The sequence below is a fragment of the Acanthaster planci genome, linkage group LG14 (genome assembly GCF_054643075.1).
Source record: "Acanthaster planci isolate LZ-2023a linkage group LG14, COTS_SCS, whole genome shotgun sequence".
NCBI lineage: Eukaryota > Metazoa > Echinodermata > Asteroidea > Valvatida > Acanthasteridae > Acanthaster > Acanthaster planci.
In genome coordinates, this window is record NC_141790.1 from 3,830,305 (window position 1) to 3,847,262 (window position 16,958).

The following is a 16,958-nucleotide window of genomic DNA, read 5'->3' on the forward strand; positions in this document are numbered from 1 at the left end:
TCACTGCATGACATCATCGCTTGTAAGTGCAGTTCTCTGCAAAATCTTGCCCCTGATTTCCCACACATTGTTCTGTCTCACAATCGCGCTGCACTAAGTTCAGTTTTGTCGATATAAACCCATAGTGCAGATCTGTTTTGTTTTTACAGGCAAGTGGAGTGTGGCTGCTGAAATTCTTGGAGTAAGTTCTAACTGTGACATTGGCATACACTTTAAAAACAACGCTTAGAGACAAAACACATTTCTGAACACATTTTTGTGCCCACTTTTTTGACATGTTATGCGTTTAGGAATGTGTTGAACTACTAAGCTAATTTCAAAAAGCTAAACATATACCGCGGTAAAGTGTTTAGCATTTAAAAACACATTCCTTAAAACACATTTAAACTCATAATGTCATGGGTTGAACGTAAGGAGAAAGTGGGTACAAAAAGTGTTTAAAATCTAAACGTTGTTTCGACAGTGTATTTCATAATAGTAGGCCTATACTCTCTTTAATACACGCTCTTTATCGCATTGATACTTCAGTTATAGCCTATCCAACTTTTCAGCTTCATTGTATACGTACAAATCGAAATTCTACATACATTTGGATTGGACAGGTTTAATTAACGCATTAAAGATTTTGCCTATCCCTGGTAATGTTCTTTTTCTGCAGTTGATCATTCAGGCCGTTTACCTTAAATACAAACTTCATACTTATGACCAGCCACCGGAACGAACAGTTGCCAGAAGCAGATAAACTCAGAAGACTTACGATTAATACTTTAAGTCCAAATGTCTGTAAACTTTCGACCACAGCGGTAAATCGGAAATTTGTGGATAAAGATGAGCCTGCTGGGTGCATGCACCGCCGTTTTAAGGGGTATACATGTACCCGCGATGTCTTACTGTGTCTGATCTTATCTTCAAAACTCGGTGTTGTTTAGGAGGTGTACTGTTGTTGATAGTGCAACGGGACTGAATTCAAACGTGGATGATGCACGCGTCAGAGATAAATTTGGGGGATCACCTGCAACCCTTCCAGTTACGTGCATAGAAATAGATGGAATCTAACAAGTTCAATGCTGTTTATGTTGCGAATTGGTTTTCACCATTTTCGTGATTTATCACGAAAGTTAGACTAACTTGCCTATGTCACCTAGCGCAGCCTCAGTTGGAGGATCTTTTGATGGAGATGTTTGTTTGAAATCGTTGTTCTGTTAGAGGAACCCGTTCAACACTGTTCAATTTGGAATCGCGTGCGTGCACTGAACAAGAACGGTATCTTTGATTTTTGCAAAAATGATGTCACCATCACCATAAAGAGTTACCCTAAAACTCCTCTGGGCTAAACTCGTGAAAAAAATGCATCGTGGTGATACTGGAAAATATGTTGGAAGCGGATTCCGTCTCTGGCTCTTTCAGGGTTAACGCCCTTAGTATCTACAAAGAAAAACAATATATTCGAGGTTGTTCTGTACGGATTTCAAAAGTGCTGATTTAATACGATTGTGCAAACTGTGAAATTAATACCTTCCCATCTTTGGGGTAGTTCGTATTGTAATTTTCCAGAATTTTGAAGGAGTTTTATCAACTTCCCCCCTTTCTCTCCCCCCGCCACCTCTCTCTTCTTAAGAGCAAGCCATCATCGAGATGGCCTTGTCTTCTCAAGGGCCCGATGTTCGGTTCCGAGTGAAGTTGACTCTGTTCTTCTTCATCACCGTGGGTTCACTCAGTCCCGTACCGGCCAGTTTCATCCGCTTCAAACCAGACACTGAGTACATCTACGCCTTCCACTCCTCCACGGAGCTGAAGAGTGTTCGAACGCTGCACGCTGAATCTAAGGTAGCAAAGCTTCGGTGCATTAACTGCAGTTTGCCCTGGAAGTATAGACGAGATCGGCTTTAAATTGTGACTTCTGGCCCAGAGCGAGGACTTCCATGTTCGCACAAACCAGCCATTAGTGGCTGGTTTGTGGGAAGATTAGGGATACCCTCCCCCCTCTTTCTTAAAAGGCAGAGCCACCGGCGGCATTTTCAGTTCAAGAATGCACTTCCCCTGCGGAGTGATTTGTCAATATTTAAGTGTGCCTTCTATTAGTCCCTTTCTAATTTGCCATAAAGCATTTCTTTTTTTGCTGCATGCATACTTCAAGGCCCAGTGCCCCCTAACATAGTCCTGAATCCTCCAAGTTCAATATGATTTTGCACACACCCTAGGATTGTAGAGACTATATGTTTGGTGTGTCTTTAATTTTATATTCACTATTCGGACTGTTTTGTCATTGTGGTTGATTCATTTCTGAAAGTTTTCCATGATTTACGTTTTAGGTTCAAAATGTTCGTGACTGTTTCTTCATAAAAAGGGTCACATTAACGGTGTCCTGTTTGAGGAACACAAAACAAAATAGTTTCAGGGCAAAGAATACACCTTAAAAAGTTTCCAACTTCCAAAATAGGTTGCATCGTTAATTTTATTCAGTTTAGACAGCTAGAAATTTGCGTACAATGTGTACAGTCTAAAAATCACGCCACTGACCCTGTATCGTTCTGTTAACCATCACTGACGAGGAAGTGAAAGTTTGATATTCGGTTCTCTAGTCTTGTTAATGATCATTGCACATGTGGAAGTATGTACCACAATACTGTTTGTATAAACTGCACTTTCTTTGACCCTCCGTTTTCCAGAAAAAAATGTAGTGTTTTAATTTGTCACACATTGAATTATTTTAAAGTGATATCCGCTTTCCATATCAACTGTATACCCGGGGTTCTTCTTTTATGTTAAAGTAACACACCTAATACAGGTCTGTCGAATAAATTTCCACATTAGTATTTCTTTCTGAGAATTGTATTGTAGCAGAAGAAGGACAGGTGTATTGTTTTTAGGTTACCCCTGTTTGTTAAATTTTGTGAAATGTTCAGAAAAAATTGTAAAAAGAATTGTAAAAGCAACCCGCTTTGACACTTCCTTACAGAATTACAAAGCACCGTTGGTCGAAATGCGTAGTATTCATGTTGTACACCCATCGTCAAATTTTGTAACACCTTGGACGTCCAAATAAATGACATCACCAGGTATAGGCCTACATGTGGCATTTACAATGTCATGTATAATACAGATAGATTGTTGAAAAATGTAAACCAGGGGACCTGAATTGTCGATCCCGACTTTAACTTCTCCGTTACTGTTTAAGTAATGGGCCAATAACTTTTATATGTCATACTCCATGTCTTTTTCGCCGTTTTACAAGATTGGCTTCGTGTTGGTGAAAAGGTCAAATCAGAGCAGTGGGAGCCAGGAGATTTTCCTGCGTGTTCACTCAGCAGCCATAACCAGCGACGAAAAACAAGGTATCATGAAATTTCATTTCTCGTTCATATGTTTGGAAGGACGCCCACTGATTATTATCTGCATATTTACAGATACTGTTGCTATCAAAACATTTCAGTTGACAAGGTATTCAGGTAAAAAAATCTTTCATTTCCCCATTGAGTTTCTGGGCAAGGCTGATGGAGACCATGCTGATGTCTGAAATATACACCCTTTTCCCACAAGGGGCGAATAAACTACCGCGGTGACAACTTTTTTTTTTTTTTTTTCACCAGGGCTCTGTTTATTCATTTATAAGGTGGCACATGCGAGAGGGAGATTTTCAATGTGGAGTTACACACAACACATGCTGTTACAAATTCGTTTCAAAGGCCAATACACAAAGAGCAAAAAGATTTTGTTTCTGATTGTCGAAGCAAAATATCCAAGCAATGATGACCATCTATATTTATCAAAGCCAAAACCACGAACTACATTGAGTTGTTGATGTGTTCAGAAGTAAGCCTGTGCGTGGGTGTGATTTGACATTGTGTAAAGGACGTCGGATTTTTTTTCCGGGGGAGGGGAGCAAATCAGTCGTCAGTACCGGTAGCAAATTGACAAACCATGAACGGTTGAAGGGGTCAGTTCGGGGGTATTTAAACCAACTTGGTAATTGTCATCCCTTGTCGTCCTTCCCACTCTGTTTCGCTTCCCCCACCCCCTTTTTATGTACATTTTAGAGGATGGGGACAAATTACCTCCCTTTTGCGACGCCCATGTGTGTCCTCCAGTTTCAACTAACCACCTCCCAATCAAACGACTCGTGATTACTGGAAATCATAGAATCACAGCTATGGTCACTACTCTTGGATAATACAATTATTTTTAGTATTAAAAGGAACCCTGTAACATGGTTTTTATGGATTGAATGCATGTAAAGCTGTTTCAATTGCATGTTATGGTGAATGCCCATCTGCTGCCAAGCAGTAAACGGGAGAAATTTAAAAAATTAGGATTCTATATAATAATGTTAATAAACATTTCCATTTTAAAAAGCCAAAACGTGATGTCATTTAAGGCAGAACAGGGCTGTCTCCATAGCTTTGTGTGAAATTTATGAATCACACTTTTCTCATGACATACATATTCAAGGAGTGGGTTCCAATTTATACTTGATGTGCATGGCCATCAGTGTTTAATATTTCTTCAAAATTTGGTGGGTGATTTTCGAACTTCTGATTTATGCATGTACGCTATTAAAGTTAAAACAAATAAAGTAGGCGACCTGATTTACCAAATGTAGGAGAGAATTGTTGCCAGGATAAATAAAAATCATAAAGTAATTGTTCCTCCGAAAAAACAGACTTGTACTGAGAGCAAAATACACCTGTCTTCCCTGCGACTTCGGTGTAGAGTCTTTGAAGGTTGTGAAATGATTGCATGCACGTTCATGACTGCAAGAGCCAAGATTAATATTTTGTCCAGAATATCGTAACTTCCAGAAATGGATTCTGCCGTTAGCCCTAGATAATGTCTTGAATTGTATAAATACCGGTGAAGGGAGGTTTAAGGTAGAATTTTGGTATCGAAGTAATTGCGGGGATTTTATTGTAGAGCTGCTCATTTGTCGCGGTGGGATTTTGCGATGAGTTCTCTGGGACCGTTTCCTGTGCAGTTTACTCCGGACGTAAGAGGGACACCGTGTAGTGGTGTTTTCGTGCTAGTCAAAGATTTTTAGAATGGTCCTCAGTAGGTTTGTCGAGGAGCTACCAAACTCTTCATAGTTCGTGGATTTCCTCCGGGCTCGGTCGTTTTGAGCTACAGTTAGAGTGCCTGCCTCAAGACCTGCCCCGTGCAGTCTGTCTATCATCGGGTTCCAAACATAAACATCGTCATTATTTCACTGCACCGTTTGCGTCACCAGCGTCAAAATCATTGCACATTCCTTTGATTTCCGAGTTGTATAATAAAATCATCTCAATAATTTTAGTCTGGTATCTGTGTAAGCCTTGTTTGATTTCAAATTGAGAATATGTCCAATATTTCTGATAACTTCAATTCGATAGCAATCTGGAGAATTTCTGGAATACCGATCCTAACAATTGCCAATCCAGTTGAATGTAAGCTTTAGTGCATTTAGCCGAAGAATGTTATGAACGGGCGGCTTTGAACTGACAAATAACTTTGAAATTTTAATTCCCGTGTCCTCATTGCTTTTTTCGCAGTTGTTCTGAATGAGGAGAGAGATTTTTCCAGGTGGTAAGTTAGTTTTTAATGATCTGCAAACTGTATAGCCGTTTTTAACATGCGCTCACTGTACAACGGGGCTGCTTCCGGTGAACTTTTGCACCTTTAGCCATTTTGGGGTTCTATCAAATAGCTTCCATGCTGCATCCCTGGCTGGATGGCCACGTGAATTGTACGTCTAACAAGCGAGACTTTGGGAAAGAGGTTGAACAAGTCAACTTGTGAAAGTTATACTCGAACGCACCCGTCAAAATTAAGAAGCTATTTTGAGTACAGTAACGGCGCATGCCCAAACTGTCACTTGTCCAAGGTCATCGTTTCTAATAGAGAACGTTGGCAATGTTTAGGAAAACACTTGCCAGGAAATTTAAGCCCCCTTAAAGGCTGAAGTACCATGTTCTCAGCTGAACAAACCCGGAAGCCATCTATTTTCACAATGCCTGACACCTGGATGACTTGGGTCCAGTCCATTTTTCTGCGACGTACGTCTTTTTTTTTTAAGTAATCCCATGCATTCATGCAAGATGTAGCTCCACGTGTCTGAAGTGGACATTGCCAATCTAAGGGTTATCCGTAAAAGATCAAAAGATTGAAAACAAAAACGAAAGTTTGACAGTGATTCAAGCTGTATTTGTCAGGACGTCGTTCTCGTATGGTCGACCATAACAAGGGAAGATTTAGACAACTCGTGATGACTGTCAATCAGGAAGGCCCCTGGGAGAACCGTGGCCGAATATGTTCGTTTTTCACCCCAAAGCTTGGGGGCACAGTTAGTGCAGGCACTGGGCTAGTTGGGGGATGTATTTGCACTGTAAAAAAGACGCCATATTGACGGCGGTTCACTTCAGTCGGTTTTATTACACTATCGATCGGTATTACCATTACTGAACGTCTTTACATTGTCGGTCCAAACATTCCATTAGATCCGCAAAAGCTTTAGTGGTGCAGATAATTGATTCAAAATCCTTTGGACCAATCATTACATCTTGCTCGAATGTTCATCATAAAAGGGGCCTACAGACCCGCCGTATTGAGTACGCTATTTCTAACCGTCTGTGTGTCGAACATGATCACACTTTCTCCGTTATTTAAAAAAAATCTTATTTTAATACCAAAACAGTACAACAAATTTAAAGAAAACTTAAGCCCAAACACAATTTGGTCAAGGTTGCCATGTCGCCTTGCATAAACGGACCTTTTCATGTCTATTAGCCTAACATTTAATAATAATTATACGCATGGAAATTGAGAAACGTGCATATGTATTCTAAGCATTAAGTAACAGTGTAATTAAAGGCACGCATTCATACGCATGTCCTTTGGGCCGTTCCGCGTCCGCATCCGTTTGCCACGTTTCTCTCCGGGTCAATTTCAATGAACGCTTTTTCAACTTACGCGTGTAGGCACGAGGCAACTGCGGTGGAAGGATTTACAGGGGTGAGCAGTTGTGAGACCATCAGGCATCAGCAATTAATAGGTTGAGCCATTAAGCCCAACCCATAAAACCCCCAGACCCCCTTTTCACGTTGGGTCTATATATGACAACATTGACCGGGGGAGGGGGCTGGAGAGCGTACGGCTATTGCCAAATGTCCCAATGATTTTGTCCAGGATCGTAGGTCCTGTACTAAAGCATGCAATCACATTCACAGTACAGTGCAAGGCTTTCAACATGGGCTTGACAAGGGAGGTTTGCCTGCTCCCGCCCCCGAAAAAAAGGAAAATTAAAACAGGGAAAAAGGGGATGAAGTTGACGAATTTGCTGGAAACTATCTCGGAAATTACCCCCTTTCATTCGTTGAAGATTTATTAGTTTGGTGCTGATGAATACTGCGCCCCTGGAAAATACTTGTGCTTCCATATTTTCCCACATTGATCTAATTGCACAGTAATAATCCTTATAAGAGGGGATAGCAGACAACTGACGCATGTGATTTCCAAGAGCATGTGATGGGTTGGAGAGTTATACAAAATGAAGAAGTAATGGAAAATAAAATTTATATCTGAAGAGGAACATGATCATTTATGCAGTGAGAGCAGTAGGAACAAAGGAAGGAACTTGCATGTGAATGGAAAAATGAAGGACTTGTTTAAGAACATTGGTGCTTGTTTCGGACGCGTCATTTTTTAACACAGATTTGTTACTTTCATGTACAAATGTGTAAGCACAGATTTACAACGTTACTTTGTTCCAACATTCCCCTCTATAAATTAACAACGAAAGAATGAAGCACTCCAACTGTTTCATGCGAACAACGCACATTTTGACCCCCTTAACTAGAATCGTTTTGTTTTTTCCAGCTGTTTGACACGTTGAAACTGAGGTGATAATTTCTATATGTATCATGCCGAACTGAGCCATATTCTGTCTAAGTCCACAGGAATAACAAGGTCGTTACTTTTTCAGTCTACCCCTGCACAAGTGTCGGTCAGTTTTACTTGAACCAAGAACTTACAATAGATGTCACTCTGTACAAAACCTTTGAGGGTATGCCCTTCCACGGGATCGCCACCCAAAGACTCAATTTTTTTTCAGAATTGAATCATTTTTTCAGAGTGTAGATTTCAGCAAAAATACTGAAATTTCAAACTCACGCTGTAGGTTCTCCTTTGACATCAACGAGAACGGAGCGATTGGTCAGGTATTCCACCCGCGTGCTGAGGACGATCACGTGATAGCGGCCAAGAAAGGTCTGGTCAGCCTATTAGCTGGTAACCTGCAACATCCTCCTGAAGAGAAGGTACGGTAGGAACTAAAACGGAACATTATGATTATTACTATGATTACAATGTAGTGACAGGTTTTCCAGTCCAGAGCGCTTAATGTTTGAATTTGTTAAATATAGAACCTGGAAACCATCTGAAATTGGCCGCTGAAGGAAAAAGAAATATTTTAAAAGAATATAGTATATCCGAACTCTTTCCGTTTTAAGTGATTCTGTCCTGAATTCTTTTCCCTGGTTTAGCTCTATTTTCTATTTACAACATAGGCCTAAGCTCAATTAATCGACATATTTGATAAATATGCCACACTAGACGCGATCGACAGAAACTAAAGCACATGGCGTACACACAAAAGCAGGCCATAAAATTGACCATTAGCTCTTCAACACACACCTTAGGCTATTCTCCAGTGAATTAAAGGATTGTATATATCCCTTACCATTGGTAAGTTAAAAACAATTTAATCTTATTTTGATAGAGGCAGGCAAAAGGCTGGAACTATGACAGCAAAGACAGGGGCTATGAGGGTGATCACGAGGCGTCCTACACCGCTCAGATGGCACCAGGCAACGATGGGATCATCGTCTTCACTAAGACTAGACGTACTCACCCAATACCCTATGGCAAGACCAAACACCAAAAGGTCTCTGTCTATGGCTTCATAATTCAGTGTCGTGAACTTACCTCAGTCTGAGACATCTAGGCTTAAAAAAGTTTTGTGATAAAACTCCATATCTGCTGCGGAAGCATCCCAGGTTTTGTTAAGTTACGCTAGGGTTTGGAGTATTTTCCTGTTGATCGGACAGTTGCATTTGAAGGCAATTGTAGAGCTCGAGATTAAGTGCAAAAACAAATCTAAGATGTGCAAAAACAGCCCTGATTGGGATTCTTTCGGTTAAGATGGGGCACCGTAGACGAAGAACCCTGAAGTTTTGTTTGTCCTATTTTTTGCCCGTCACTGATTCTGACCAGCTTTGAAACGGTGGGTCTCACAATTGAAGAAAGCTGTGCTTGCTCCCTTCATTACGAAAATTCTTGAACATGTGTTCCATATTCAGACGACGTAGATCTATTATACTGTAACTGCAGAGGTGGACTCAATGACACACGACGAAAATTTTCTCCAAGAGGGGTAAAATAGCATTTTATTATTTTTCACGAGGTCCTCATGTGCCCCCTTGCGAAGTATAAAATTTGCACCTTTTTTTTCTAATGTAAAATGTTTTCGCAAATGTCCATGGTGCATTGTGATTGATCCTGGTTTATATACTGCATCGAATTGCACTGGAAAAATAAGTACTCCATTGCACAATTTCAGTCCATATTTAGCAGAATTAATGGGGTCATAATTCTTTGGGGAAAATTAGACGGGGAAATAGGGAGGGGTCACTTTTTGAACAATTTTCAATGTGGGGAAAAAAGAGGGTTTATCATTTGGGTACATTTGCGACCAGAAAGAATTACAGTATAACCGTTTGCAGATTCTTGGATTTTCGTCCCACATCGCACTTTTCAGAAGCAATACAACACCCTCGATTTCAATACATTTTGGGGTTAACATTTCTGTCCCTACATTTCTTTCCCTTGTGTTCAATTAGGAGATCCATTATAATCCAGGTCTGCAGCTGCCAGAGATAGTTAAGACACGGGATCAATTTGACGCTCCTCGAGAATCGGCACCAGGGTAAGTGTTTTTGTTTTGTATTATTTTTTTCCTCAGTTGTTTGTTGTTTTTTTTTTGGTTTTTTTTTGATCGCTGATTTGGAAGTGTTACCCCTTGCCTTTTGGAGGAGTATGGTGAATGAGTACATTAAGTCCCAGCATCAAAATTTGCCTTAACTGCTGAATATTCGCCTGGCATCTTCTTTTACTGTCTCATGATTAGTGCCAATCGTGCTTTTTTAGTGATGAAACTTTCCAGTCTGATTATCATTGGACTAAACCAACCCTCATATACAAACAGTTCTTATTTTCTTCTTTTACTGTCTCATGATTAGTGCCAATCGTGCTATTTTAGTGATGAAACTTTCCAGTCTGATTATCATTGGACTAAACCAACCATCATATACAAACAGTTAAGATCACAACGCACGTACGTACCACACGCAAACCGAAAATCTGCCTTTAATAAATCTTCATCGTATCCATACTCGTATCTCATACAAATAAATACCAGAAAAACCATTCAAACACAGTATCCGCCACCGTCCACCCCACCGTTTATTTCTGCGTAAAACAGCATTACTCATGACACAAAGACCGGCAGCGTGTTCCGGAAACGTGTGGGTGCCCTCACCTGTTCGGAAATATACAAAAATGTACATTGTAGCTAAAACTGTACAAGCCTCTAATGTTCCCCGTGCACGGTTGAATGAAAGTCGACGACTGATGATACTTACTTTAGTCATTTATTTCAGAATTTGGAAGCGATCAGCGTGCGAATAACAGTACTATAGTATAATGTACTGCGACATTTAATGATGCTAAAGCAAGGTACCCTGAGAAGTCAAAACGAAAGAGGGGGTGGAGACACTTTGTACGCCATGCGTACAGGGGAAGGGGAGGTTTGAAAAGTCGGCATGATGTCGTGCGTATACATGTACTTTATGGACGACCCCACAGGCCTGCCAAACCACAGCGTGCACTGATTTGAAAAAGACGCACTGCTTCAGTTATACTAGACAACTTGCAGTTAACCATTATATTAACATGGGCCTAATTGAGACTTACTGATTTTCTTGTGAGTTGGATAAACGTGACTAATTACAGCCATAAAGCGCTATCAGATGCATTTGGCGGAGGTCTACCGCCCCGCTTAACTTCCACTAGCCTTTGATCTAGGCGCCCGCGGCGAAATGGATAGTTGCTCAAGAGCGAGGAGTTGAAGGAGACTAGTTTAAGCGCCAAACAACGCACAGTCCACGACACACAGCTCGGCTCCTGAATGCGTATGCATGGTGAATTTCGAGCTTGCATGAGGTTCGTCGTGTGGTCTTGACTATCCATTTCGCCGCGGGCGCCTTGATCAAAGGCTAAACTTCCACCTGTGTTGAGACTTGAATCATTGACTTACGATGGTACTCTTCCGGTTGTAATATAAGAGGTTCTTCTTGGTAGATACAGTAAGCAAGGGTATCTGTAATCTGTTCTTTTGAGCCCATTCATTACTTGTTCAAATGCGCTTTACAAAGTAAAAATTCTTAGAAGAATCATGGGCGGCCTACCTAAGAAGAATCATAAATTAAAACTAGATAAAAAATAAGACAATATAGGCCTAGAGAGAAAAAAATACAAAACTTCACAACAGCAAAATTTGGGACAAAGATAGGTGGAAAATTGTAACATGCAAAGACTCAATAATATAGGGACACTTCAGACAGAAAACTGGCGAAGTACACCATTAATACACATTACAAAAGAGGGAAGTATACCATAAACTAAAATTATACCAAAAGGAACGGGAAGTTGAAAAAGAAAAACGTACATGTTTGAAAACATCTATACTTGACCCCTGTGGTAGATGATTTGTTCCTTGTGAAATTCATGACAAATTGACAGGCTCCATCCGGAGCTATCCGTTGGCTGGCTGGCTGGACTGCCTGCCCGGGCCCCCGGGGGGGTGGGGGTGACTGGGGCTCTTGATGGATCCCACAACCTCCGATGTTGTTAATGGTCACAGAGCAAGAGCAAACCAATGTACCTGCGCACAGTTACTTTTTTGTAGGGCGGGGTCAAGAGTGTAACCACCTGCCATGATCGTAGGAGCATGTTTTTTAATTACACAACTGTCTGGAAATTAACTGACACACCACGTACTCTCCTGCGGGAAAATCGTTTTATCAAGGTTGCCACTCTTGAGAGAAGTCTATAGTCTTCACGTCTCCTGGAAGCTTCCACTGTTGAATCTGAAAAGTTCAAAAACAAAAGGTCAGAGTCATATGATTATATAGCCTTTATTCAAGTCGAGTTTCCCCAGCAAAAACACCTCCCGGGGAAAGTCTGGCAAGCCACCGCTAGCTCGGGCTGGATCTTGTCCTTTGAGAAATTGTTCACCGGAAGTAAGCCTCTAACCAGGGACGCACTGTTGTTATGTTTTCACAAACTTTTTTTTCATTTCTCGTTCCTTTTGGTTCTCCTCCACGGTTCTATTTCGTTACTTACCTATGCCATGGAGGAGTTCCTTCCTCCATGCGTGTATATGTATTCACTTCCCTCTTCTGTAGATTTTTTTTGTCTGAAGAGATGCGGGAAAAGTAGTTTTATTATTATTACAAAGACACTTCCGCATGCACCATGGCACTCATTTGGGAACAATTCAGACCGACATTCACTTGATGAAAGTATTATTGACTTGACTGGCGAAGTTTTTTTTACTGATTTTCATAAAAAAATATGCCCATAAAAATGTGTCCATTTTTCAGTGTGCCATTGGCTCTTAGAAACGAATCTCTTGTGCTTCCCACTGCCAATCTAAGGCAACTTACGAGAACCATCAAATAAAAATCCGTTACAACGCCAACCTTTGCAGGACACTCATAGTATCATACTGTTGCGCACCCACAAATCTTGGAATTCTAGCGCCCCCTAGTTTTACTTGTTCTCGGTCCTTGCATTTCTCAGGGTCTCTTATTTAGCTCAGCTATGCCTTATGGACATGTAGCAGAGACGCTAATTTTGTATTAAGTTATTCATGCTGTACTCTGGCATGATCGCGTGTTCCTTCACTCCTTTATCCTTGTGTTTTCTCTGCTCAGTTTTGGCATGTCGAAATTCCCCTCCATGTGGCTGCGTGGTTGGGCGTGGTAAGGTTCCCTGAAATGCTAATGTCCAGAAACCTCAAACTTTGTAACTGTCAATCATTCGCTAGAGATGACCGGGTAAGCACTTTCATGCACCCGGCTGTACACTTTGTACACGTGACTTCTTATTCTGTATTTTACATTGCTACACACGACCCTTAGATTCTTGCGCACGACTTTAGCAGGAAGTCATGTGACCCTTTGAGATGGAAGATTTTCATTGGTTGAGCTGTTCAGCGACGCTCATATTTTATTAATTCCTAAGCCTCTAGAATCCTATAAATAGAGCAGATTTTCCTCAGCTCGTCGGTCAGGTGCGGCGGACCAAACCCTTATTGCGAGAGCGGAACCCAGCGTAGTGCGGCGGTTGGACCCTTACCGAGAGAAGTGCGATATTAACCATTCTTATGGCGAAGAAATGTAACCATATGAATGGCCAGCTAGCTTAGCTTGGACCGATGCGAGAGCGGTACGAATTAGCCCAGGGTGCTAGTGAGAGTCGTAGCGGCCCGTCACCGCTACGTCCGAACCGATTGCCGGGCGAGACACCCCCGTGTCCCCCGCCACCCTTGTCCTGCTAACTAGCCCAGTCCTCCCCGTCTCTACGCTGAGCCAATGGTACATAGTGCGGCGACTTTATCATTGCGCTCATCACATTGCGGTCTGAGCGGCAGTGCGGTCGGTACATACCGGCGCTGGCCCCGTCCAGCCCTTGCTAGTCACCGTGGTGGTCCGGGACAGCTCCCACCACGGCCCAGCCCGATGAATGTAGCCTAGCTGTGCGATGCTACACACACGTACCGTACCCACTCCGTCTGACTTGCATTTCCAATGGTCCTGCCAAACCGTAGTTTAGTTACACTCATATACGACTTCGCCTCTCTATAACTTTGCCTTTTGTGTGTTGTATTATGTTAAGCTACACCTTCTTCAAACCCACATTGAACTTTGATGAAGAGAAGTGAGAGCAATAAACCAACCATACAGTTTGACTGTCACCCAAACCCCTTTGTTTCACGTCCACCCTTTAATAAATTGTTGACCCCAAATATCACATCCCGTAGACACTAATGAAGTCCATGCTACCATCGACTTGATATTTAGGGAACGCAACACTGGCGGCAGCGGTGGGATCTAAACTTATGTCAGTATACTGTAGTACATGTAATACTACTCGATCACACTTATTGCTCGAATTTAGCTTTGTTCAAGCAAGTTACAACACCAAGTAGCTTGAACGCGAGTCATATGCATGTGTACATGTACATGTACCATACACGAAACTGTGCGACTGCGGTTACTCTATATGCCCGAGTTACTATAGCAACCACTCCTTCGTGAACTCTCTGAACTACCACAGAACTCAGTGTACGTGCAGCCTGCACGTCTAGTGACCATGCCGAAGAAGTACAAAAAATCGCGGCGGCTGAACGCTTCGGCTGCGGGAGATGACCTTGACCTATCCTTCGAGTCAGTCACCCTGGCCGACCACACGGACCAGCTGGAAACTCTCAGGCAGCGACTTGACCAGGCAGAGAAGCGGGCTGCGGAAGCAGAGCGACGGGTCACCGCACTGACGCAGTCGAGTGCGCCCTCTACACCCCAGTCCCAGCCGGAGAAGTCACCGAATCTGCTGAGCGACTCCCCAGCGCAACCCAGTCTCACATCCACCGCCACACTTTCCCCCGTGAAAGACTTTGAGCCCCTTGAATCCTCAGTACGAGTTAATAAAATGGACAAATCCAGCAAAAACTTTGAAGTCCCTTTACCCAGGCAGGGTGAATTCAATGGAACTGGGGCATGGGAAGGTTTCATTCGACCTTTCATGGCCCTCGCAAAAGCCTGTGAATGGTCAATGGAGGAGAAGAAATTTCGTCTCATGAGCAGCCTCAAAGGCAAGGCTGCCGAGTTCGTTTTTTTACAACTCGACTCCTCCATTGTCAATGACTTTGATAAACTCAATTCAGCGTTGGAAAGCCGATTCGCAGAAAGGCGAACTCAGAACGCATGGCTCACTCTACTTGAAGCCAAGAAACTGTCCCCAAAAGACAGTCTGACTGAATATGTGGCGGACATCCGCCGCCTTGTCATGCGAGGATACCCCACAGCCGATGCTGACACGAGGGAGAGCATTGCCCTACGACATTTCTTAAAGGGGCTCCCCGATCAACAAACCACCGTAGCGATCGGCATGACAAACCCCCAAACGCTGGAGGAGGCCAGAACAGCCGTTGAAAACTACACCAGTCTGCGTGAAAATCTCTCCACCGGGAAAACTTCCCTTCGTGTTCACGCTGTTCAACCTGCCGAAAAGCACGAAGGAGCGGCTTCAACCACTGAGGCGACGGCAAAGCAGGAGTTCGTCACGCAGAAGCAGATGAAGCAGTTTTCTGACAACCTTGATCGCCGATTAAATGGCATAGTCAAGTTGATCAAAGGAAATGGGTCTGGCCAAAAGCCAAAAGCTGGATCCAAACCTACTGACAGAAACGATGCTAAAAGCAAATCTGACTCCACTTGCTTCAAGTGTGGTGAACCGGGCCACTTCGCTAACAAGTGCCCTGAGCTGGCAGCCAAGGAGGCTGTCGCCATTCAGCCTAAGTCGGAAAACTAACTGGGACCGTGCCGTCCGGCCTGGTAACGGTCCCACCCTCTGAACACATAATCAGAATGGCCCGACAGCCATTCCGTGGCATATCTGCATTTTTGCAGGTGCAAATCAACGGTGCAGAGACCGAACTCTTAGTCGACACAGGCGCAGCAGTGACTGTAGTTTCGTCAGAACTTTTCAGCAGAATTCCTGACGAAAAGCGACCTGATCTTCAGCCCCCTCGCGAGCCCTTGAAACTACAGACTGCGAACAATGAACATATTGCCATCCAAGGCGTGGCCACTATCGACTTGGCCATTGGACAGCAACGTTTCCAGTGGGACGCTTACGTTGCTCCCATTGGAGACGAAGGAATTCTCGGCTATGATTTCCTCTATTTCTATGACTGCGTGTTAGAAGCACGAGGCGGCATACGAATTGCCGGTAACTGGTTCAAGTGGACGATCAAAGGCACTCCTCCATGTGCCGTGAAGATCGCACTGAAAGAGACCACCGTCATTCCCGCATGCAGTGAGTGGATAGCGGAAGGTGTCGCTGACGATCAAAAACTTGGCACGAACTTTGCAGTTGTAGAACCGGCACCAAGCGAAAGTCGAACGCAATGTCTCGTGGTCGGCAGTTCCCTTGTTGACCCCAGCCGAAAAGATATCGGCATACCTGTCAGACTCATGAACACGTCACCCGAGGACGTTGAGCTCCAAGCGGGTACGGCGCTTGGATACCTGCATGAGATTGATGAGATAGAACTCATAGCCGAGCATGAGAACAACGAGGAGGATTACGCTTTCCGCGTGATACGTGCGTGTAGAGTCCATGCACACCAGCCTACACTCGCAGTCCACTCACACGTCCCTGTCGCTCCTGACTCTCCTGCAGCTTCTAGTCAGTGGTCAGAAGATCTTAATTCTCTGTATGACCGGAGCTGCGAAAATTTGCCCCCTCAGCAGCAGAAGACATTGCGCGAACTATTATCCAAACACGAGAACAGCTTTGCCACTACCGAAAAACATCACAGACGTCCGCTCTTTTCTTGGACTATGCTCATACTATCGTCGGTTCATCGCCAAGTTTGCCACGATAGCAAGCCCCTTAAACCGTCTGTTAGAGGCCGGACAGACGTTTAAGTGGACCCCTGACTGTCAGACGGCTTTTGACACTTTAAAGGCCGCATTGACCTGTGACGAAATAATGTCTTATCCCAACAACGATGGACTTTTCATCATCGACACCGATGCCTCTGATACCGGCATCGGGGCAACCCTGTCACAACTTCAGTGGTG

General features: G+C 43.2%; 1 protein-coding gene and 1 long non-coding RNA gene across 2 annotated transcripts in view; one reads left to right on the plus strand and one right to left on the minus strand.

Annotated features, from left to right (window-relative positions):
• The first annotated feature begins 68 nt into the window (after positions 1–68).
• LOC110987004 (uncharacterized) overlaps positions 69–16,958 on the plus strand; it is a 138,817-nt gene continuing 121,927 nt past the window's right edge. The window contains exons 1-7 of the mRNA XM_087145599.1: positions 69–181; positions 1,619–1,827; positions 3,236–3,335; positions 5,523–5,556; positions 8,147–8,285; positions 8,747–8,911; positions 9,867–9,952. Of these exons, the coding sequence (XP_087001725.1) occupies positions 1,636–1,827; positions 3,236–3,335; positions 5,523–5,556; positions 8,147–8,285; positions 8,747–8,911; positions 9,867–9,952 (716 nt within the window). The 5' untranslated portion in view covers positions 69–181; positions 1,619–1,635. The remainder of the gene's footprint in view (positions 182–1,618; positions 1,828–3,235; positions 3,336–5,522; positions 5,557–8,146; positions 8,286–8,746; positions 8,912–9,866; positions 9,953–16,958) is intronic.
• On the minus strand, positions 10,026–12,505 carry LOC110986996 (uncharacterized). Its single transcript, XR_002599207.2, has 2 exons — positions 12,430–12,505; positions 10,026–12,173 (listed from the first exon to the last, which is right to left on the minus strand). It is a non-coding gene; the product is annotated as an uncharacterized LOC110986996 (long non-coding RNA).